The sequence below is a fragment of the Helianthus annuus genome, chromosome 1 (assembly GCF_002127325.2).
Source record: "Helianthus annuus cultivar XRQ/B chromosome 1, HanXRQr2.0-SUNRISE, whole genome shotgun sequence".
NCBI classification, from domain to species: Eukaryota; Viridiplantae; Streptophyta; class Magnoliopsida; order Asterales; family Asteraceae; genus Helianthus; species Helianthus annuus.
The window spans coordinates 75,711,821-75,736,677 of record NC_035433.2 but is presented as its reverse complement, the minus strand read 5'-3'; the positions used below and the strand labels follow the sequence as shown (position 1 = coordinate 75,736,677).

At 35.6% G+C, this 24,857-nt stretch overlaps 1 protein-coding gene across 1 annotated transcript; it reads right to left on the bottom strand.

Annotated features, from left to right (window-relative positions):
* Nucleotides 1-20,195: 20,195 nt before the first annotated feature.
* Nucleotides 20,196-24,391, bottom strand: LOC110869447 (peroxidase 4). Its single transcript, XM_022118702.2, has 3 exons — nt 24,170-24,391; nt 23,881-24,072; nt 20,196-20,843 (listed from the first exon to the last, which is right to left on the bottom strand). The coding sequence occupies exons 1-3, from the start codon at nt 24,383-24,385 to the stop codon at nt 20,280-20,282; spliced, it is 972 nt and encodes a 323-aa protein (XP_021974394.1). The 5' UTR covers nt 24,386-24,391; the 3' UTR covers nt 20,196-20,279.
* Nucleotides 24,392-24,857: the final 466 nt, after the last annotated feature.

The window sequence follows — 24,857 nt, the reverse complement described above, 5'->3', positions numbered from 1 at the left end:
TCATGCATATCCCACATATGTATAAATTCATAACTGTGTATAGTCTGTTTTTGTATTTTTTTTCTCTGTCTTTTATTTAAATTAAAAAAAAAACAAAAAGGGGGAAAAGTAACATGCATTAAGATAAAATTCAATACAGCAGAGAAAATCAACCATCACAAGAAAATTTTTGCAGAAAATTGAATTTTTCCTACACTACCAATGCATGCAACGTCATTTTTTCATAAGAAATTTAAGATACACGTAGGCACTAAAATGATTAGGAGCTATGAAAGTAGCCGCCTAGCTATTCAATGCTTACTGACACATAGGGGCTTAGTAGACTATCATATTCTCACTGCAACAGATATCGTCTTAATTGAAGAGATTGAAATGGAAATGAAAATCTTTAGAACTTTGGCTGTTAATAACATTTATGGCACAACTATCAATTTCATTTATAAATATTAACAACCTGAAAAAGACTTTCTTCACATCAAACAAATCTTCTCTTCAAAAGCTCTTCATCAGAAATTTCTTATTTTAGAATGGGTCGCCCAAAAATGATGAGAGTAACACAATTCCCTCTCCCTCTTCATAGACATCATAATTTTAGACTTAGGTCTAACTTGGAAGGACCTGCATGGGAGGACTAAAGGTATGTGTATAACATGATCATGCAAAGTCCCTTGGGCTTCGCTGTATCTACACATGTCACTATCTATCCAGAACTTCTTCAAGAATTCTGGTGGAATGCTGAAATCATTTTCAGTGGCACTTCCATGTGGATAGAGAGTAAGGTTATGGGGGTCAAAATCACCCTAAAGGTGGAAACTCTCAGAGATGTCCTCCAGCTGGGTGATGATCAAGAAAACACCTTCCTGGATAAGGCAGATGTGCAACAGACCTTGACAGAAATGGGCTATCATACATACAACGTGTCAAGGCAGGTTAGCAAATCTGGTTTTATACCACCTTTCCAGTATTTGGTGACACAACTCAGTGTCTGCTTGTCTAAGAAGATTGGACACTTCAACGAGCTGTCCCATAGGATGATGGAGGTGATTTATGCAGTTGTACAGGAAAAACCGTACAACTTTTCTAAGTTTCTCATGAGAGACCTAGAAGCAAACATTCACGACCGTCAACCTTTTCTGATCTACCCTCGATTCGTAACCAAGGTGATTACCAGTTAGCTGGACTTCGGAAGAGTAAGAAGCTGGTATCCAAGGGCCGAGCTGGCACTTCAAGAGAACATAAGCGATCCTACCCTGGTCCCATCAACGAATCACACTGGTCGAATAACCAGTCTCTGGTTGTATGTGAAGTGCATGTTCAACGTGCTGGAGGAGTAGTAGTTGTTGTTTGCTTGTTTTATTTGTTTGTTTGTTTTTTTTTTTGTATGCTTAATGATATTTTCTTATCTTTATTTCTTTTCTACTTAAAAAAAAAAAAAACATGACAATAGATCTAGGGGAACTAAAACAATATGTCTGATAAAAACAAAGAAAATTTGGTAAAACTCAAATGAAATCTGATAGATTTAGTGAAACTCAGAAAATCTGATGATCAATCAAAAAATCTGGTAAGTTTTCATAAAACCCAATAAATCATCAGAATCTGTTCATTCGCCAGAAAAATCTCAAAATAACCAGAAAATCTGATAATACATCAGAAAATCAAATTTTTTTATCAGAAAAATCTCTTGACAACCAGGAAGTCTGACAAATCAACAGAAAGTAAAATCAGGAAACATTGCCTTAAACCAGATTCAAAGAAACTTATAACCAAATAAATTTTTGAAATAAGTTTCTTTCAAAATATTTTTTTCTGGGGATTGGAACAAGCTGTATAACAAAAACCTTCCTGAAAATCAGAGCAATGATGTGGAGTTCAGAATTGAAATGTAAGTAAAAATCTCAAGACTCTACTTATTCCCTCTCATCTAAAAAAAATATTGATTCAATCTCTATATACATGAATCAAATGCATTCTGATGAAATATGAAGAAAATCCAACTCTCAAAGTTTTATTCAAAGATTTTCTGATATATACCATCAAAAGGAAAACTTGGGAAGATACACAATCTCAGAAAAAGTTTTTTTTATTGGACAGTTTTGAAACAAAAGGGGTCCCACATGAAGAAAATGTGCAAGTTGAACATTAGTGTTTATCTACTAAAATCCTTGGAATCTCTCATCAAAAAGATTTACATTAAATCAGAGATAATCCAAAGGTTTTTCAAAAACGGTTGTTTCCTAAACGGATTAAAATATCATTAAGGTGTCATTAACCACCTTGAATACAAACAACCCACGAAAAACACCAAAGATCTCTGTCTCGATACACTATAAATACCTCATTAAAAAAACAGAGACTTCCATCTTCAACCTTCAAACTCAAAACCCTAAAAACCCTTTTCCGAAACAAAAACCCCAATTCTCAATGGCTGCTACCAACATCAATATGCCACCAATTGAACACTCTGTTCCTTTCATCACCGAAGCTGAATTTCTTCCATTAAAGAGCAACAATGAAGCGATGAATGACAATATTGAAGAATATGATATAAAGTGTCAAATCCTAATTGAATTTCTGATCAGATGCGCGATAGCTCAAGCTCTCACAAAGACCAGAGAGGTACCAGAAAAACTCATACAACAAGTTGTAAAAACTCTCGAAGTCTCAAATAAAATTGAGCTAACAGCACATGTGTGAGGAAATATCTTCATTACAATCTCACCGGAGAAAATAAGGGAATGTTTGGAACTACCCTTAAGCCAAAGCTATGAAGAAGCACCAGAAAAAGAAGATATGTTTTGACTACTTGATGCTGTAATGGGTTACAAGACAAAGATTTCAAAAATCAGTGAATTCAAGAGGAATAAGCTACCTGCCTTCTGGAAAGTGTCAATGGAAATTCTGAACAAGTGTTTATCATCAAAAACTGGAGGTACAGATCAGATAAATATGAATGTTCTGACCATCATGTTCAGTCTCATAAGTGGGTTGAATATTGATTTTGGAACAGAAATATTTAATCTGATCAGAAGATCAATTCTGACTAATGCTGGAAGGATAGATTCACATCTACCTTTTCCCAGATTTCTGTCAATCATAATTTCTGATGCATTTTCTGAAAGGAACCTAGAAATTCCAGCATCAGAAAATATGTGGAGTACAGAAATCATGAGACCTTGGACTGCTGTAGGGTCTTGGATGTCAGATTGTGATGTGCATGTTCTATCAGAAAGAATGATGAATCTGATACCAGAAGATTCACCATACAGAGCAGAATACCTGAGGATGTTAAGCAAGAAGCCAGAAAACAAATAAGTTTTTGAAAGTGTGTCCCCCATGGAGCATGATGCACAGGAGTCAAGCACACCAAGAATGGAGCAGCAGGGTGAATCAGATCCTCATCCAGCTGATGAAGATGTGAACATGAGTCCTGTGGCAGAAGAACATCATGCTGAAATCTCACATATGGGAGAAACAGGTGCACAACAGTCTAAACTTAATATACTTCATAATTCTGAGAGTGATTCTGATGATTCAATTCAAGGAAATTATGAAATTTCACAAAAAGGCACTGTTTCTGTAAGACAAGATGTGAGTGGAACCAAAGACCCATTTTTTGAATCAGATTCTGAGGAGGAAAATGTGGTGGCAATAGGTGGAGATCAGTCTACTGATCAAGGAAACCTGGATGAGAAAACTAAGAGTTTCTCAACAACTCATGGAGAACCTGAAAAGGTTCAAGGATATGGGGAAAACCAGAACTTGAATGTGTTTCAATTTTCTGGTGAGGGTATAGAGAATATGGAATATTTCAATCCTTTTACCCTCAGAATAGCAGAGAATGTGTTTTCTGCTGGTGTTAGAGGTGGAACATCTGTTATTCCTCCTATTTACCAAGGACATCAATCTATGTCAACTGAACAACTAAATAAGGAACTTGAAGACACAAATGTTGTTTGTACTGAGAAAACAGCCACAGAAGGAAAACTTGATCTAATACTGGAAGAAATCAGAAATCAAAAGACAGATATCAAAGTTTTATCAGAAACTGTCAAAGCTGTGTAGAAGCAAATAGAAGACAACATTGCAGCCCTCAACAAACTGCAAGAGTCATCAGAAAACAGAGAGAGCTCATCAGAATTCAAGAAAGCTCTCAAAGAACTACAAGATATCAAGAAACAGATGGCTGAGGTTGCAACTGCATGGGAAAGCTCAAGTTCAGGAAGAATTCTTGAAGAGATACAGTTCCTCAGAGCCAACAACAGCAGCATGGCTGAGGCTTTTGAGAAGTTGATGGTGGAATTGACTGCACAGAAAAATCAAGAAAACCTGGAGTTTCAGAGAATGAAGAAACAAATACTCAAACTCTTGCTAATATTCATCTGTTAGTAAAGAGGTTGCAGTATAATGTTGCCAAACTGGCAAAAGTTGACCTTCATGAACTGAAAGCCCCAATTCCACAAGAAAAACAGGCAAAAGTTGACCTTCATGAACTGAAAGCCCCAATTCCACAAGAAAAACAAGCAAGAGAGTCAGAAACTCCTCAACAACAACCAGAAACCATTCAACAAGATCAAGCCAAACAATCAGAAACTCCAACAACTCAAAAACAGAAGCAGCCTATGGGTCCTCCTCCTAGTAAGCCAAAGTTACTCATGGGTCCTCCACCAAACATTCCAAAGCCAGATAATTCAAGGGTCCAACAGAAAGAACATGTTCCAATTCAGTCATCTTCCACAGCTCTCACAGGAGAAACAGAATTCAGCATAAAGATAGATACAAAAGAGAAGAGAAGAATGGAACATGAAGTAACCTCCTTAAAAAGGCCAAGAGAAGTGATTAGAGAAGATTCAGATGGAAACTTCAAAGAAATAGAAGTGCTGAAAGGTGATTTACACACAATCATGTACCCTGAGGAACACCTGAAGCATTACTACTGGAAAGGTAAAGAAGACAACCCAGAAAGGCCACTCTCTCTAATAAGCAAAAATATTGTTGAAGTCAGGAATAATGGAAGCTGGGAAATTCTACACAAACCAATGACCAATCCAGTCATATCTATTGAAAGAATCAACACTCTAACCACTGGAGGAGGTATCTTAGGTAATGAAGGACAGAACAAATACACCTTGATCTAGAAAAGATAACAGTGAACAAAAGGTTACTGATGGAAATCTAGCTGATGATATTCACCCAATGGGCATAGTCAAAATGAAGAATATCATTGATAAAGAGAAAAGTGGCTCAGTTGTGATCAGAAGAGTTCTTGACAGCATCAAAAGTGCAGGAGCAAAGTTATATAAAAGGGCTGCACTGGCAGACTTTGATCTATGTATCAATTTTGAGTATAGCAACAAAGTGCTATTACCTCCTCCTAACAACAAAATTCCAGTTGAAATTCCTTCTAAACTAGTGAGAACTGGAGCAATCTTTGACAAACCAGAAATGTGTGTAGTCTTCAAAGATGCTCATGATGAGAAAGCTCTGTTCAGAATCAGTGAAATATGCACGTATTCAAATCAAACTCTGAAATACATAAAAAACAGCATGAATGAGAAGCAAGAGCAGCTCAAGAAGAAGGGAAAGAACAATGAACAACTGAGAAAAACAATTGAAGATTGCATTAAAAACTGGATGGAATCCAGAGGATGGTACAAAGAACTTTACAAGGAAACTCAAAAGGCAATTGATCACAAGAAAAGACTGAAACCAGGAGACAAATACAGAAGTGGAGTGAAGATCAATCAATGAATTGATGAGATTAAAATTCTGTTTTTGAGAACAATATTTTATTCTGTTTTGAACAATGGTTGGTTTGATTATGTTTTATGTTTCTGAACTTAGTTGTTTGAATTTTCTTTTCAAGGATTAGTTGAAAGTTGTTTATGTTGATATAGATAGTTCATTTTCTTACAATACTTAGGGGAAACTGTTAGGAAACTTTATTTGTAAGTATTGAAGAAAATCAGATTCAACTTGATCTATGAAGAAGACAACAGTCCTGAAGATCACAACAAGAAGAAGAAGATCGGATAAGACAACTGAAATGAACAACATCTACTTCAAAGAATCACAAGTTGAACAAGAGCTGAAGAAGATTATCAGATAAGGTCATTTCTAATGGATCTGATGATATTTCTGATCAGTTTCTGACGATTCTGATCATCAGATTTTCTGATGATTTGTTCACCAGAATTTCTGATGAAGTGGTTTATCAGAAATTCTGATGAAAACCCCACTTGTCTAAAAATTAGCTCTATCCTGCCACAATAACCGAAGCAACTTGACATTATTGGATATCATGATTACAAAGGTAATTTGACTGTTGGATTCAATGAATATGTCAAATGGCTACTTTATGCAGGACTTATTGCATGAATAAACAAATGTTTATTCATGTACCCAGCCTTCTATAAATAGAAGGCTCACCAAGAAGAGGACATTGAGTTAAGCTTAGCATTCAATACATACTGCAAACTCCATTGCCCTCTCACCCACAGAATTCAAGATTCATTTGTAATAGATAATAATCTTACAATCACCTTGTAAACCATTTTGTTTCAAAGTGATATAAAGTTGATAATTCTGTAGGTCTTGTTTCTGAAAGTCCGATTTCCATTTCCGCACATCTTTTTCACATCTACTGAAATCACTTGCCATATTACGTGAAAAGAAATTTTTAAGCCCAAACTGGGTCCAACAGACTAAAATAGTCGAGTTGAGTGTTGTACAACTCGAGATTAAAGAGGGATATGAGTTTGATTAAACTAGTCATGTTTTATCAACATTCTACTTTTAAAAGTTCACTATAATCGCAGTTTACAGTGATGATGTTTAGGCATCATCGAGAGAAACTGTCGAGCTTTTAGAGGGAGAATTTTTTTAATGACCTTGGCTCGATCTAATTATTACTCAAACTTCAATTTGAGTATATATGTAATTATTTTTATCAATCCCTCAAGTACATCTAAAAGATGATGTTTGGAGATTTTAGTATGAACATGGTTGAACCTTAAAGTATGCTAAAGGTTGTTAAGTCATTTGTTATAAGAAATGCTTATTATCATCTCCTACCAAAGTAGAGATTCTCATTCTAGAAGTACCATCATTAAATGCATGTGTGCACTAAAATGTTTTGCTAGCTATGTATGGTTATAATATCTTTCCCTTGAGTTTATTGTCATGACATAACCTTTGTCAAGCGAAGAGACATCGGAATGAGTTCAACGAAATAATTCAGGTATAAACGATATTTAATTATATTTTACTAACCCATCAAAACAAGTTTGTTTAGTCTTGTAGATGCAGGAATGTAACTAAACACAATCCTGGACATATGATATTTCTTTTTGGAAGGAGGCACCTAAAGTCTTGTTAGAAGATTATACAACATTGCTCCACACAAAGGATTGCACATTAAGGGATCGAGCTACAAATCATTGACTACAAAAGCTTTGATCAACTTTCAAGGAAGATGGTCACACGTCACTTAAAGGATACATGTTAAAATGAGGGGGAGACTTATTTAAGTTGCACTCTTTTTCCCTTAACTAAGTTTTATCCCATTGGGTTTTCTTAGTAAGGTTTTTAATGAGGCAACATACCTGATCTAGAAGTATCAGAGGAGACTAATGCGCATTACACGCTACACTCTTTTTCCCTTAGCTATGGTTTTGTCCCACCGGGTTTTCCTAGCAAGGTTTTTAACGAGGTAGCATCAAGCGTATTATGTTGATAACCAATGGGGAGTGTTATGAATATATTTATTATTAATGTGGTTATCAACACCAAAAATATATTAGTTTTCTCTCCAAGTTTTGTACACCTATATATACCACTATTGTATCTCATTGTAAATATACCAGTCAATGAAATATTAGATCCCTTCTCCCTGTTATTTTCTTCTTCTTCTACTCTTATTATTTGCTATTAGGCTTGTTTCACAACAAGTTTTAGGTTTTTTAAATTAAAAAGATTAAAATTAATTACTTATTTATTAATAATAATAGTTATATTAATTATACTAGTCTTAAGCCCCCGCGTTGCGGGGCAAGGTCGTAAAACCGTGATAACCGAATGAAGACCAAAACCGGAGAAAAACATAAAACAAATACACGAATTTATAACACAACGTGATCAACTAAAGACATATATAAAAATAAGGACGAAAAAATATTATATTTGACCCGACAGAACTCAGGAAAAAACTACGTCGAAACGTAAACCAATTTGTATTATACCGACTCGTACATAAAAGAAGCATGTAAAACTCTAGGGTGTAAAAATAACCTTTTAGAAAGTTTTTAAAATGTTGAGGGGCAATAAGTGTCTATGTTAAAAGTTAAGGTAATAATAACAAAACCCAAAAAACAGAAAAAAAAACCAAAATTACAACAAAAAAAAGGTAACTTGACAAGTTTTCTAGTTTATATATTATACTTGACAAAAAAAAATCATTACACTAATAAAAATATTGTAATATTTAGTGAGCACCAAACTTTTACCTCAAACTCTACCAAATTTCATATAAAAAAGACAAAAAAGACACTAATTGAGATGTTATGCATATGAATTAATCTATATAACAACAACAACAACAACAACAATAATAATAATAATAATAATAATAATAATAATAATAATAATAATAATAATAATAATAATAATAATAATAATAATAATAAAATTATTTTTAAATAAAACAAAAATAAAATTGTGAGATTAAAAAGAAATTACCATGTAACATTAATTAGAATTTTTTATTACCATTTGGGGGCATAGCGCAGTAGTAACACCTTTGGTGTTTGAGGGAAGATAACATGTTTGATCATGTGGTTAAGCCAGTGGGGGTTGTGCGTGATGGGGCAATAATCACGCGTGGAAGTTTATCAAATTCCACCGCCACCATGAAGTTCAACGAGTGATGGGATTGTTTCCGTGAATTTTTTCACGTGTGAAAAATGGATGGATGTGAGGAGGTATGAGGGTTTATTGTTGGGTGTTGTAAGTGATGACCATTGCCACTAAAAAGATTGTGAGTGATGGAAAAATGGTTGATGACATGGCGGAAATTGTTTGGGTGTTGTGAGTGATGAGTGATGACCACCCTCACCCCCTTAGAATAAGGGGTAGATAGAAGGTGTATAACTTTAGCCATTAAAAAATAAAAAAAATAGAAGCTTTTATTAATAATTATTATTAGATTAGATCAGATAGTTGGATTAGATTAAATATTACTTTTTTCTGTTCTATCACTCTTTAATTTTTTTTTTTTTTTGGTACAAACGTTAGTTTGATATTCACAATATGTGAATATGTGATTGTTAGGAAATATGTTTGTTCCTTTGTAAAATAAATAAAAATATTCATTTTCTTCGAGAATACTTATCATCATAATTATTTAGATAATATAAAAGTTTATAGTTAACTTTTTTAGATAATATAGAAGTTAAATTGTGAGGTTGAAGAAGAGATTGACATGTGACATTAATTAGAGTCTTTTATTAATATTTAGATTAATATTAAAAGAAAAAATTTATTAAATAAATATAAATAAAATTTATGAGGATGAAGGAAAGAATGACATGTGTCATTATTTGGAGTCTTTTATTACAAGTTAGATAGATTTAATTAAAAAAAAGGGCGGGGGTTTAGTTATTGTTTGGTGATAAGTTTTGACAGGTTTGGAGGCGCGGTAAAGGAAGTTGGTTTGTACGTGTTGCAAAGGGTTTGAATTAAGCGAGTACACGGTTTCTCGCTTTGGGCTTTTGTTGAAGAAATAGTTAAAACGCACATTTTAGGGGATCACATCTTAAAAATGTCTTCTAAGAGAGAGCTGCTTGAGCAGGAACTCCAAGAATTCAGATACTCATATGGTGAATCTATAGAAGCACTTACAGGCCGGTTTGCTGAACTACTCTATGAAATGGAGAAGGCAGAGATGGTGGTGTCTACTCACACGAGCAACAGAAAGCTTCTGGATGCCATAAAAAGGATTCCAGATCAGGCGAACTGTAGTTGGTTTAGCAATGTTAATCAGATAATATTGACAACCGACTGCTACTGTACAAAATGAAATCGGATGAGCTGATCTCACTTATCAAATCATACGACAATGCTGACAAGCAGTCTACTCAAGGCAACACATCTGATGCAGTTTGCTCACCCACTTCTACTCCTACTCCTATTGCTCCATTGCCTGCTACAGTTTGCTCATCCACTTTTGCTGATTCATCACAAAATTCAGAATCAGGTTGCTGTACAGGTATTCAAATTCATGATTTCACTCCCACAATCAAAGAGGTATGTGTAGACGATATCTGCTGTACTCCTAAATGTAGGGAAAAAGTTAAAGGGTATAAAGAGCAGGCCGACTCACTCGTTATGCAACTTCAATATACAAGATCTAATAGTTATGAATTTAAAAAGAAATTAAACGGATACAAGGATATGGTGGAGGCACAGAAGCTTGATATCCGTAAGTTGCATAACGATCTGAGTGAGGCAAATTGTAGATATCTCCACTTTAAGGAATTGTCTGAAAATCTAATTGTTGAACCCGATAAGCTAAAATCAACTTTTGAAAACACAGAGTTTAATTTTAAAAAGTTTGATTTATCAAGTGAAAAAGTTGAAAATATGATTAATCAACAGTTAAAATACAGTAAGAAGGAAGTGAGGAATAAGGGATTGGGATTCGTATGTATACCTTAACCATACAATCACAATTACACCTCTCTTCCTATGATTGAGGAGGAGATAGATAATCTGCCTAAAATGGAGTATGGAAAACCCAATGACATCAAGGTTGAGCTGGTAAAACCAACAAAAGTTAAAATCTCCAAACCTAAAAGAGATGAAACAAAGACAACTGAACCAGCATCTGCACCTGTCTTTGTAAAATCAAATGATGTCTCTAAGCAAAGAGAGACATTGAGTTTTGAGAAAAATGATGAATCGGAAAATACACCAACTGAGCAAGTTGCTCCATCTGATTCCAAATGTGAATCACCTGAAACAACTAATTCTGAGAAATTCGAATCAGTTGAATCTTGTGAATCTAACTGTGAATCTTCTGGAGCAGCTGACTCAGTAGAAGAAGATTCAGCGGAGCCACTGCAAAAGGAATGTAACTCAAGTGGTTTAGCTGAATCAAGCAGTGAAACAGTGACTGAGCCCACAACATCTGAAATTGAAATAACAAGGCCAGTCCCTGATTTTAAGTGTGTGAATGTTACTGATGCTTCTACCTCATGTGCAGATGAGGTAAAAGTAGAGGATTGGGTTGAGGGGGATGATGTTGTTTGTCAAAAAGCTGACGATGTTTGTCCAAAAACATCAAATTTGTCTGATGATGCTCCTCATTATGTGAGAAAGGCCTTCTGAGCCAGCTTTGAGAGGCCCTTCAAACAAATATGTGCCTCCAAAGCAAATAGTTAGAAATGATAATACTAACCCTAACAGTAAATGTACTAACTATTGTAAACATGGACATAAGAAGCATGGGAGAAAGTCTGAACAGTTTGCAAACAAATCATCAAACAAATCGTATAACTCATACTCAGCATTGGTTGGATGGAATGGATCGGGATATGCTCCTTACGTAAAGAAGTAAACCTGCTACAACTGTGGCATACCCAGTCACATTGCAAGGAATTGCACACATTGTCCCTATGTGCCATACTATACACAGCATCAGAAGGTTACACCGAGGGACAGATCTTATTCTAAGCTGATGAAGGTTGAAAAGCCTAAGGCAATGATGAATAAGCATCCCCAGGTTAAACCATCTGATGGGGATTGGAATGCTGCAAAAACAAAGAGGAAACAAGCTTTGAAACCAAAACAAGTTTTGAAAAACAAAAAGGTTGAAAAGCAAAATGTTTTGCCCAAGGCACCTAAGAAATTAGAAAAGCCTAAACAAGTTTGGAAGGCAAAACACAAAGCAGCAACATTATCAATCCTTGAAATAAAAGGGAACATGTGCTTTCAAGAAGTGTCGTATGTTGATGCTTCAGGAATACCCAGGACCACGATGGCCTGGGTACCAATGTCTTACTGATCTCCTTACTTTTCAGGGACAACCAAGGAGGAGTTGTTGACAATACTTGTATGTTGATAGCGGTTGTTCCAGAGACATAACGGGTAACATTTCACTATTGCAAAATGTATATTTCTTTACAGTTGATATGTTTCGTTTGAAGGAGATAAGAGAAGTAAGACAGGATTAGCGAAAAGGTACAAAGTTGAATTTCGCATTCTAAGTTTGATATTGATTAGTCTTAAATCTTATGATGGAACGGTTAAGCAAAAACAACAAAAATATTTTCATTTTCTTTTGTGTTTCTATTTGTACATACATTTTCGTTATTAGGTAAATTTGCGCATAAGATTTACGCACAAATTTAGGGGGATATCTAGAGATATCTGCCTGTAAATATATTAAAAAAATTAAAAACATGAGAAAAGGAGAAAATACAAAAACATTCGAAAAACAGAAAAATCAAAAAATATTTTGTTGCATATTTGGGAAATGAAATAATTTCATTATGTGGATTAAGGCCGACTCATGTAAGACCAATATTGAAATGGTCTGACTTTAGAGCGATATGTTGGTAGGCTTTATCCTGATGGCTGGACTCTTTGACTGGTTCTGCGCAAAACACCAAATTATTCTATGACATCAGGAAAGAACATCACTTGGAATTTGGACATAGCTATTTGAATGCGTGTGTGATGTCCCGATACACACAATTTCGTTCTAGTTCTGAAATCTTTTATGACCAACTCATGTATCTCCTTTGTTTTGCGTGAGCAAAGACCTGGAGGTGCTAGGCAACGTCGGCTTCTGTTTTGCGTGAGCAAAGATCTAGCTGTACGTTGTCGCGCTATAGATCAAATACACCCGAAAGAGGCCCTCTAGTGCCCAAAAGAAACCCGAAAAACCTATATTAAACTGAGAAAACTCATTTGATCTGTATATTATATCCATCTCTGCAAATGATCTATTCTGTTCTTTTCTCAATCCAGTCCCAGTCAAGGTTTCAGAATCCTAGAACGGGCTTGTGAAATATGTGGTAGGGAAACTACATGTATGATAGCATGTTCAAATTAAAAATTCCGGGAATTGATTGTGATTAAATTGAGTGTTCATATTAATTTAAATTGGAAAACATGATAAATCAGTTGCAGACCGTCACTTGAAAAAGGCCTAGGGAGATAAGTTTAAGGGGACAAACATACTGGCAATCGCTCGGATCACCCAAAGTAAATTAGTGTTGATAAGTGTAGTCTGGCCCGAAACACTGTGATTTGATCCCATTGCAATTGTAATTGTATATTAGTTTCTTTGTTTATCTGTGTTTCAGTTTATATCGTTAGATTTAGAAATAAAATCAAAAATCCAAAAATAGTGTTTTATTTTTATAAAATATAAAAAAAACAAAAATAGAGTGTTTATTTGTTTTAGTAAAAATTTTTAACCGTTCTTGAAGATTTGACCGATCATCATAAATTGAATGAAATTTGAATTGTGAAATCCGGGTACAAATACTTGGATGTACCGAGTGTTCATGTGGTACTTTTCTCTGTTGCACATAAGTGTTTGCTTATCAATGTTTGAGCATGTGCAGAATTTGATTCAAATCTAGAAACAGGGGTTATTGAAAATTGAGATGCTATTGGCTGCTAACAAAGCATGAAGCATCACAACAACAAGATGTGCCTGCGTCAGAAGAACCAGATACGAGTCATCATCTGACAGTGATAGTACATTTGAAGAAGTACCTGTGAACCTGCTTGAAATAGAAGACATTGACAAATAAAAGAGTTGCTGAGAATCCTCCGCTTGCATTCTTTTCAGCAAGTTTTTCAAGCAAAACTGATCGTGATTAAGAAGAACAACGAGCGCAAGTTTGAAGATTAAGAGATAAAGTATCTTCCCACAGAGACATGAGATAGACGGCAGTTTGATAAAGACAGCATAAACCTAGGGGGATATTGTAAGGCCCTATAATTGAGTAGGTTTACGCTTATCTTTATAAAACACAATTATAAGCTATTGGGCTTAGCTTTGTAGTGGGTTAGATAGGTTTGGGATAATCCATGTTAGCTAATTAAATGTTTTGGGCTTGTTTGGTTATTATTTGTGCATGTGGGCCTGGCCCAGTCTGTAACTAGGTCACCCTATGTAACTATAAATAGGGTGATCCTAGTCCATTTTAGGGGTTGCTGTTATTCTCATTTGTTCTTCTAGTATTTTCGAATTCTTTATTGGTGTCCCAGACGGTTCTCTAGAAACCGTGTGTACTTTGGTTATTATTCAATCGATACAAGTTCTTGTTCTTCATCACTTTTCTCAGTATTCCGCACTTTGATTAGTATTTTGATATCCGATTGGTAGTTTTGGGACTTACATCGAACGAAAACACTTGACAACCTCCTGGAAGCAGCTTTTCTTGCCACCAGACCATTCTACATCAATTAGGAATTTGATGCCGTCACTAAACACATTTCAAAAATTGTAGCCATTTTTTGAGTATTTATTTTTTGGTGTCTAATCCGCATATATATCACCATTGCTCTTGATTTTATTGACTGTATATCTCTTAAATGTCAACATATACACGTGTGATTTAGTTTACGAAGATTTTTGAATGCCGAGAACCTAAATCAGAGAGTAAAAAAGGCGTAAGGTTCACAATGGTGTAAAACTAAAATGAGATATACCGGTAGGATTCGAGTTACAGGAACAAGGGCCAAACCAACCACCCAAGAATGGAATCGTCGAGCGAAAACACTTGACAGCCTCCCGGAAGCAGCTTTTCTTGCCACCAGAGCTTTCACAATACATTTAGGAATCTGATGCCGTCACTAACCACATTCCTTAAATTGTAGCCATTTTTTTGAGTGTTTATTTTTTGGTGTCTAATCTGCATATATATTACCATTGCTCTGGATTTTCTTGACTGTATATCTCTTAAATGTCAACATATACCCGAGTGATTTAGTTTACGAAGATTTTTGAATGCCGAGAACCTCGATCAGAGAGTAAAAAAGGCGTAAGGTTCACAATGGTGTAAAACTAAAATGGGATATACCGGGCTAGGATTCGAGTTACAGGAACAAGGGCCAAAGCAACCACCCAAGAATGGAATCGTCGAGTGTAAACACTTGACAACCTCCTGGAAGCAGCTTTTCTTGCCACCAGACCTTTCTCCATCAATTAGGAATCTGATGCCATCATTAAACACATTCCTTAAATTGTAGCCATGTTTTGAATGCTTATTTTTTGGTGTCTAATCCGCATATATATTACGATTGCCCTTGATTTTCTTGACTGTACATCTCTTAAACGTCAACATATACACGTGTGATTTAGTTTACGAAGATTTTTCAATGCCGAGAACCTCCATCAGAGAGTAAAAAAGGCGTAAGGTTCATAATGGTGTAAAAGTAAAATGGGATATACCGGGCTAGGATTCGAGTTACAGGAACAAGGGCCAACCCACCCACCCAAGAATGGAATCGTCGAGCGAAAACACTTGACAACCTCCTGGAAGCAGCTTTTCTTGCCACCAGACCTTTCTCCATCAATTAGTAATCTGATGCCGTCACTAAACATATTCCTTAAATTGTAGCCATTTTTTGAGTGTTTATTTTTTGGTGTATAATCCGCATATATATCTCCATTGCTCTTGATTTTCTTGACTGTATATCTCTTAAATGTCAACACATACACGTGTGATTTAGTTTACGAAAATTTTTCAATGCCGAGATCCTCGATCAGAGAGCAAAAAAGACGTAAGGTTCACAATGGTGTAAAACTAAAATGGGATATACCGGGCTAGGATTCGTGTTACAGGAACAAGGGCCAAACCAACCACCCAAGAATGGAATCGTCGAGCGAAAAGACTTGACAACCTCCTGGAAGCAGCTTTTCATGCCACCAGACCTTTCTCCATCAACTAGGAATCTAATGCCGTCACTAAACACATTCTTTAAATTGTAGCCATTTTTTATTGTTTATTTTTTGGTGTCTAATCCGCATATATATTACCATTGCTCTTGATTTTCTTGACTATATATCTCTTAAATGTCAACATATACACGTGTGATTTAGTTTACGAAGATTTTTCAATGCCGAGAACCTCCATCAGAGAGTAAAAAAGGCGTAAGGTTCATAATGGTGTAAAAGTAAAATGGGATATACCGGGTTAGGATTCGAGTTACCGGAACAAGGACCAAACCAACCACCTAAGAATGGAATCGTCGAGCGAAAACACTTGACAACCTCCTGGAAGCAGCTTTTCTTACCATCGGACCTTTCTCCATCAATTAGGAATCTGATGCCGCCACTAAACACATTCCATAAATTGTAGCCATTTTTTGAGTGTTTATTTTTTGTATCTAATACGCATATATATCACCTTTGCTCTTAATTTTCTTGACTGTATATCTCTTAAATGTCAACATATACACGTGTCATTTAGCTTACGAAGATTTTTCAATGCCGAGAACCTCGATCAGAGAGTAAAAAAGGCTTAAGGTTCACAATGGTGTAAAACTAAAATGGGATATACAGGGCTAGGATTCGAGTTACAGGAACAAGGGCCAAACCAACTACCCAAGAATGGAATCGTCGAGCGAAAACACTTGACAACCTACTGGAAGAAGCTTCTCTTGCCACCAGACTTTTCTCCATCAATTAGGAATCCGATACGGACACTAAAGACATTCCTTAAATTGTAGCCATTTTTTGAGTGTTTATTTTTTGGTGTATAATCCGCATATATATCACCATTGCTCTTGATTTTCTTGACTGTATATCTCTTAAATGTCAACATATACACGTGTGATTTAGTTTACGAAGATTTTTCAATGCCGAGAACCGCGATCAGAGACTAAAAAAGGCGTAAGGTTCACAATGGTGTAAAACTAAAATGGGATATACCGGGCTAGGATTCGAGTTAAAGGAACAAGGGCTAAACCAACCTCCCAAAAATGGAATCGTCGAGCGAAAACACTTGACATCCTCCTGGAAGCAGCTTTTCTTGCCACCAGACCTTTCTCCATCAATTAGGAATCCAATACCGTCACTAAACACATTCCTTAAATTGTAGCCATTTTTTGAGTGTTTATTTTTTGGTGTCTAATACGCATATATATCACCTTTGCTCTTGATTTTCTTGACTGTATATCTCTTAAATATCAACATATACACGTGTCATTTAGTTTACGAAGCTTTTTCAATGCCAAGAACCTCGATCAGAGAGTAAAAAAGTCATAAGGTTCACAATGGTGTAAAACTAAAATGGGATATACCGGGTTAGGATTCGACTTACAGGAACAAGGGCCAAACCAACCACCCAATAATGGAATCATCGAGCGAAAACATTTGACAACCTCCTGGAAGCAGCTTTTCTTGCCACCAGACCTTTCTCCGTCAATTAGGAATCTGATGCCGTCACTAAAGACATTCCTTAATTTGTAGCCATTTTTTGAGTGTTTATTTTTCGGTGTCTAATCCGCATATATTTCACCATTACTTTTGATTTTCTTGACTGTATATCTCTTAAATGTCAAAATATACACGTGTGATTTAGTTTACAAAGATTTTTCAATGCTGAGAACCTCGATTAGAGAGTAAAAAAAGCGTAAGGTTCACAATGGTGTAAAACTAAAATGGGATATACAGGGCTAGTATTCGAGTTACAGGAACAAGGGCCAAACCAACCACCTAAGAATGGAATCGTCGAGCGAAAACACTTGACAACCTCCTGGAAGCAGCTTTTCTTGCCACCTGACCTTTCTCCATCAATTAGGACTCTGATGCTGTCACTAAACACATTCCTTAAATTGTAGCTATTTTTTGAGTGTGTATTTTTTGGTGTCTAATCCGCGTATATATCACCATTGCTCTTGATTTTCTTGACTGTATATCTCTTAAATGTCAACATATACCCGTGTGATTTATTTTACGAAGATTTTTCAATGCCGAGAACCTCGATCAAAGAGTAAAAAAGGCGTAAGGTTCACAATGGTGTAAAACTAAAATGGGATATACCGGGCTAGGATTCGAGTTACAGGAACAAGGGCCAAACAAGCCACTCAAGAATGGAATCGTCGAGCGAAAACACTTGACAACCTCCTGGAAGCAGCTTTTCTTGCCAACAGACATTTCTCCATCAATTAGGAATCTGATGCCGTCACTAAACACATTTCTTAAATTTTAGCCTTTTTTGACTGTTTATTTTTTGGTGTCTAATCCGCATATATATCACCATTGCTCTGTATATCTTGACTGTATATCTTGACTATATATCTCTTAAATGTCAACACATACACGTGTGATTTAGTGTACGAAGATTTTTCATGCCGAGAATCTCGATCAGAGAGTAAAAAAGGCGTAAGGTTCACAATGGTGTAAAAATAAAATGGGATATACCGGGCTAGGATTCGAGTTACAGGAACAAGGGCCAAACCAACCTCCCAAGAATGGAATTGTCGAGCGAAAACACTTGACAACCTCCTGGAAGAAGCTTTTCTTGCCACCAGAACTTTCTTCATTAATTAGGATCTGATGTCGTTGCTAAACACATTCCTTAGATTGTAGGCATTTTTTGAGTCTTTATTTTTTGGTGTCTAATCCGCATATATATCACCATTGCTCTTGATTTTCTTGACTGTATATCTCTTAAATGTCAACATATACACGTGTGATTTAGTTTACGGAGATTTCTCAATGCCGTGAACCTCGATAAGAGAGTAAAAAAGGCGTATGGTTCACGATGGTGTAAAACTAAAATGGGATATATCGGGCTAGGATTCGAGTTACAGGAACAAGGGCCAAACCAACCACCCAAAAATGGAATCGTCGAGCAAAAACACCTGACAACCTCCTGGAATCAGATTTTCTTGCCACCGCACCTTTCTCCATCAATTAAGAATCTGATGCCGTCACTAAACACAATCCTTAAATTGTAGCAATTTTTTGAGTGTTTATTTTTTGGTGTCTAATCCGCATATATATCACCATTGCTCTTGATTTTCTTGACTGTATATCTCTTAAATGTAAACATATACACGTGTGATTTAGTTTACGAAGATTTTTTAATGCCTAGAACCTCAATCAGAGAGTAAAAAAGGCGTAAGGTTCACAATGGTGTAAAACTAAAATGGGATATATCGGGTTAGGATTCGAGTTACAGGAACAAAGGCCAAACCAATCACCCAAGAATGGAATCGTCGAGTGAAAACACTTGACAACCTCCTGGAATCAGCTTTTCTTGCCATGAAAATTTATAAAAATTTTGTGACAAAACTATTATTTTTTACATAAAAATTGCATGTATATCTTTTTTATTATATATGTGACAAAATTAATTAAATAAAAGAAATTAAAAAGAGTTTGAGTAAATTACCAAAATCGTATCTATGATTTTATATTTGTCAGATTCATCTAAATATTCTTCAACTTAACAGAAAAAGTAAAATAAGTGGTTTGGATGAAAATGACAAAAAAAAAACCACAGGTGAAGAGCTATTTGCCACAAAAAAAAAAATCATTTTGGATGAAACTGGCAAACATGCCTAAACCTCAGGGACGATTTTGACAATTTACTCTATTTTAAATTACAGAAGTAAAACCAAGTTTTACTAATTCAATCAGTATAATACATGATATTTTAACCTTGTTATATATAATATAAGGTTATAACTTCCTAAGATTTTCTTATAATTTATGAGATTTTAACCTAGTTATGTAATATAAGGTTATAACTTGTTATGATTTTCTTATAATTTATAAAAAAAAATCTTATTAATAAACTTTCATGATTTTTATTTTCATATATTTTATGACTAATTTCTTTCTTAGCGATTATATGCTGAAATCAGTTATAAACTTATAATATATATAAAATAAGATTAATTTGACCCAATTTAAAATACAATATTTTTTTTGGTAAAGTAAGGTAGTGTGATGGATCGAACTTATTTCAGTTAAATAACATCGATATCAGTATTGGTATTATCAAACGCGACACTACTATTTATTTTCATGGTTTTCAATCGATTTAAAACATGTGTCAATATCTTTTTAAGCATGCGAGAACTTTTTTTTCTTTTAATTTTTCTTTTCAGTTGCTATAACAAGCTAGATGACCATAACCTCCCAGGATACCATACAAATGATGTTGTTAATCAATAAAAGAAATAGAAAAAAAAAAAAAAAAACGAAGCTTTGTTTATTTCCCTCTCTACTTAAAAACACAAAACAGTTACGAATTAACCACCCTGCAGTTCTTCCTGATCTCACCATTAGCACCAGTGAGGGGACGAATATCACCCATATTCACCATAGCGGCCGCAAAATCCACACGAAAACTCATCGGGTTTACACTATACCGCTCCACCAAGGAGCCAGTGAAACCACCGCTGAGCAGCTGCTGGTCAGAGTGGAGCAAACCCTGGTGCATGATCAAGTTCTTGTAGTAATGGTTGTCGAACCTGGTGGGTGTTGAAATGTCAAGTGGTGCGAGATTATTGTCACCGGAACCCGGTGAACGTGGGCAGTTTGATTGACGCAAGATGGCGAATAAAGAGTCGATGTTGGAGTCATTGTAAACATGGGCTCGGAAACTTGTACAACGTGCTTGTCCAATTGTGTGTGCTCCGGAGAGCGCCACCATGTCGTGGGCGGAGAGACCCACAGCTCGGAACGTGTTGATGAGGTTTGTTAGTGAGGATTGTGGTGATGGTATGGCGCCGCCGTTGGCGGCGGAGAAGCTGGCGGTTTTGGAGTCTCTTCTTCCTAGTTTAACCTCCCAAGTTGGGCCACCTAACTGAACACAAGTATATAGATGTGCAATTCATAAAAAGAAAAACTGTAGATTTGAAATATGAGTGTAATCGTTGTGAGTTACTCGATAATAACTTGTTGGTAACAGTTTAAACGAATTTGAGCCTAAGTTTGCGCTCATTTGATAAACGAGTTGCTCAAACCCCAAACTTCATATACCAGGTTTGAGTGGCCACACGTGACTGAACAGGCCTACTGTTTATATAAATATGTTAATTTTATTTAATATAATATAATTCTAATATGATAAACATTGTCATATATATATTATATTATATATAATTATGATAAAAATAACGAACATGTGTATGGTGTAAGAGCATTCACATCCAAAGAACTAAATTGTGAGTGTGGTGTTTTTAAAATATAAAGAGTATAAAAATGGTTGTGAGTGGAAGAGAGAGAAAATGTTACTGTTTATCTGTATATTTGAGGGGACACTGTTCACCCACTATAATTTTTTAATATATATTGAAAGTGGTTGTGAGTGAAGGAGAGAGAAAAATGTAATGATAAAGGTATAAAAATTTTATTTAATTGAAAATGAGAGAGAAAAGTATTTGTTTTTAGTGAAAATATATTGATATAGGAGTTGTTTTTTAGTGGAATGTATGTATAATTTTAGGGGGTTGGATGTGAATGCTCTTAGGGAGGGCGGGGCGTCTTCGGGGACTCACCTCGGGGAGGCATTTTGCCGATTAGGTGGGTACCGCCATTAAGGCGGGGGAGTGAATCGGGGAAGCTTGTAGGTGGCGGCTCACCGAGAGAGAGGGGAGGAGAGAGAGAGGAGAGAGGGAGAGGGGACCAATCACAAGCTTTCCTTTTTTTTTTTTTTTTAAAAAAAAAAAAAAACCAATTCACCTAAGAGGGGAGTGGCGCCATCAAATTGGGGTGTTAGGGGAGTTTAAGAGGGGAGTTGACGTGGCACACGGGGATTGGTTTGGCGTAAGAGAGGGGACTCACCTATTAGGTGAGCACCCCCTTCACCCTTAGGGGCACTCACCTAAGAGGGGAGTCCTCTCTCTTACGCCCAACTAATCCTCCTGTGCCACGTCAACTCCCCTCTTAAACTCCCCTCACACCCCAATTTGATGGCGGCACTCCCCTCTTAGGTGACTTGTTTTTTTATTAAAAAAAAGAAAAAAAGTTTTCATTGGTTGATTGAATGGGGCCCACCTTCTCTCTCCTCCCCTCTCATCGGTGCCTATCCCACGGATTTGGTCCCCGATTTTGGTCCCCGAGTGATTGGCGCCACCTCCCCTATCGGCACATTCGGTCCCCGCATGGGGTCACCGAACTGTGCCCCACACACCCTAGTAAAAGAAACCTGTTTTGAGACACTTGTCATTCTCTCATTTAATTGATTAAAATTATTAATAATACTAATAAAAATAATATTTAATCTAAGTTAATACAAATTTTTATTATTAATAATATTTAATCAAATCTAAAATCTAATCTAATCTAATACAAATTTCTATTATCAATAATATTTAATCAAATCTTTTTATATATTTTTCTCTAAGAATCGGATACGTGAATAAATGGCCGATTAATCCAATTTTTGAAAAAGATGAGCCAACTAATTTGATCAACAATCCATTTACCATAACATTTGAAAAATGAGTGAAGTCACTAATTTCAGTTAATAAATTTATATTTATCTAATAAACTTCTTGTTTAAATCAAGTGTTAACTACAAACATCCATAATTGTTGATATTTTTTTTGAAGGGTGACTTTCTATGTACAGAACCTATTGGTCACCGGGTTCATGTCGATGACAATCCTCCGTCAGCCCCGCTCTTCCGGACGCGATGTTCGATCGGGCCCCGGCCGTTGCGCAAGCTGACCTTCGCCCGGAAACCATACTGCCCCCACACGAGAGACTCGCTGGGGTAACAGCTGGGTAAAACCGGGTTGCCCTCAGGACCGCACCATACCTCGGTAGGAACGATCCATCATTAGGACGTCCTCCCCCAAAATGCCACAGCCGGGTTTCGAACCTGTGACCTCCAAAGAAAGACACAAGCCCAACCACATGGACCAACTGCTCTGGGGAGAGGATTTCAATAATTGTTGATATAACTACCAACTATAAATAACTACTCATATCATATATTTACATTTACAAACGTCTAAAAAATCAAACAAATGAGAAGAAAATTTGATGAACAGAATAGAAGTCGACACAAAGTTTAACCATAATGAATCAATCAATTATGATACACCAGTCAAATAATAATAATAATAATAATAATAAAAATAATAATAATAATAATAATAATAATAATAATAATAATAATAATAATCTATCTACTATAATAAAAGAAACCAAGTTTTGGACACGTGTATTAGATTTATTTAATACATATAATACATATAATTTATAAAGATATAACTTTTTATTATTTGGTATATAAAATTACATGTGTTCAACCCGTATAACACAGCCTCCCGCTTTAGTATCCCTAACGGTCGAACTTAGTCTCGCTCCTCAGCTCGACGAGGTTCTTAAAAATATAACTTTTTTATTATTTAATATATAAATTAAATTTACTCAATCCGTACAATACACGAGGTTCTTAAAGATATAACTTTTTTTATTATTTAATATATAAAATGACATTTATTCAACTAATGTAATAAACGAGATTTTTAAATATATATTGTTTTATTATTTGGTATATAAAATTGCATTTATTCAACCCGTGTAATAAACGAGATTTTTAAAGATACATTTCTTTTATCATTTGGTATATAAAATTGCATTTATTCAACCCGTGTAATACACGGGGTTCTAACCTAATATATATATAAACAAAATAATTAAAGTAATAAACAACCGGAGCCCGACTTAAACTTGAGTTTAAAATTTACCATGAGTTAAGGTAGACCTCTCTTAAGTTAAATGATCTGAGCTCGAGTTTAGACGAGTTTACCGGTTTGGTTGACTTGTTCCGAGTTAAACATGCTAAACAAAATGGTAACCAAGACTAATATATACTAAGTTATACTTACAGCAACCACGGATTTAAGTGCGGTAATCGCTAATATGTCAGCACACGAGACAACACCAGGGCAAACTCTTTCAACGTTCGACTTGATCATATCTATCACATCGAAACCCCTCACCGAATTATTATTTGGTGCTGCGGTTTTTTCCCCTCTGAATGTAGGTGTATCGTCTAGTAGAATTGACGCGTCACACCCCTACAAAGAAAAAAAAAACATTTAGCTTCTATTATCACTTTCAAATAAATCACTCTTGTTCTGGTAAAATCAACTAGAGAGAACGAACACGACATACGTTCACGAAACAATCATGGAAATGGAGCCGAAGGAGGGACGCACCCATGCGCCTTTCTCTAGACACAGCAGCCCGAACCACTGAGCCTACAACCTCAAAAACTTGTGGGCAAGTTTTAGAGTAGAAGTTAGGTGTGAGTCGAGCCAAAGACGTGCCACTCATAAAGCACAAAGTACAAGCAATCAATGCAAAGGCAATGGTTGTAGATGCAGCCATTTTGTCACTATGAGTGAGTAGTGAGTGTTTGAAGAAGGAAAGGTTACCATTTATATATAGTAACATACACTTGAGGTCAAATAAGGCCTGTTTTCCACTTTTGAAGCTGTGCATGCCTATTGAGTTGAGCCTTTAAAAGAGTTGGCAGCCAGACGATATTTTTTGAAGATATTTAAATATTCCGTTGTGTCATTAAACTCATGAAACTTTTTTAACTGTAAAACCACTTAAAGTTTGATATTATTTACATGTTATAAAGTTTTCATTATTCCTTAGAAGCTAGTCAGTTAAATGGAACAAATATAAAATTTAGTTATTATTTGACTTTTTTTCCCAAATATAATCTAAAGTAACATGTAACCTTAAAAGATAATTGTTAAATAATAACTAGTTTTGTAATGGTATTATTTTGGTTATATAGGAGGCTTTTAGTTTACAAAATTTTCTTTAAGGAACTGAAATATGCCAAAGA

Excerpts from the sequence above, each read along its gene's own strand:
- LOC110869447 (XM_022118702.2), bottom strand. The coding sequence starts at position 24,385 with ATGGCTGCATCTACAACCATTGCCTTTGCATTGATTGCTTGTACTTTG. Across the intron at positions 24,073-24,169 it reads TCCATGATTGTTTCGTGAAC|GGGTGTGACGCGTCAATTCT; the intron begins GTATGTCGTGTT and ends TTTTCTTTGTAG. Across the intron at positions 20,844-23,880 it reads CACTTAAATCCGTGGTTGCT|TTAGGTGGCCCAACTTGGGA; the intron begins GTAAGTATAACT and ends ACTTGTGTTCAG.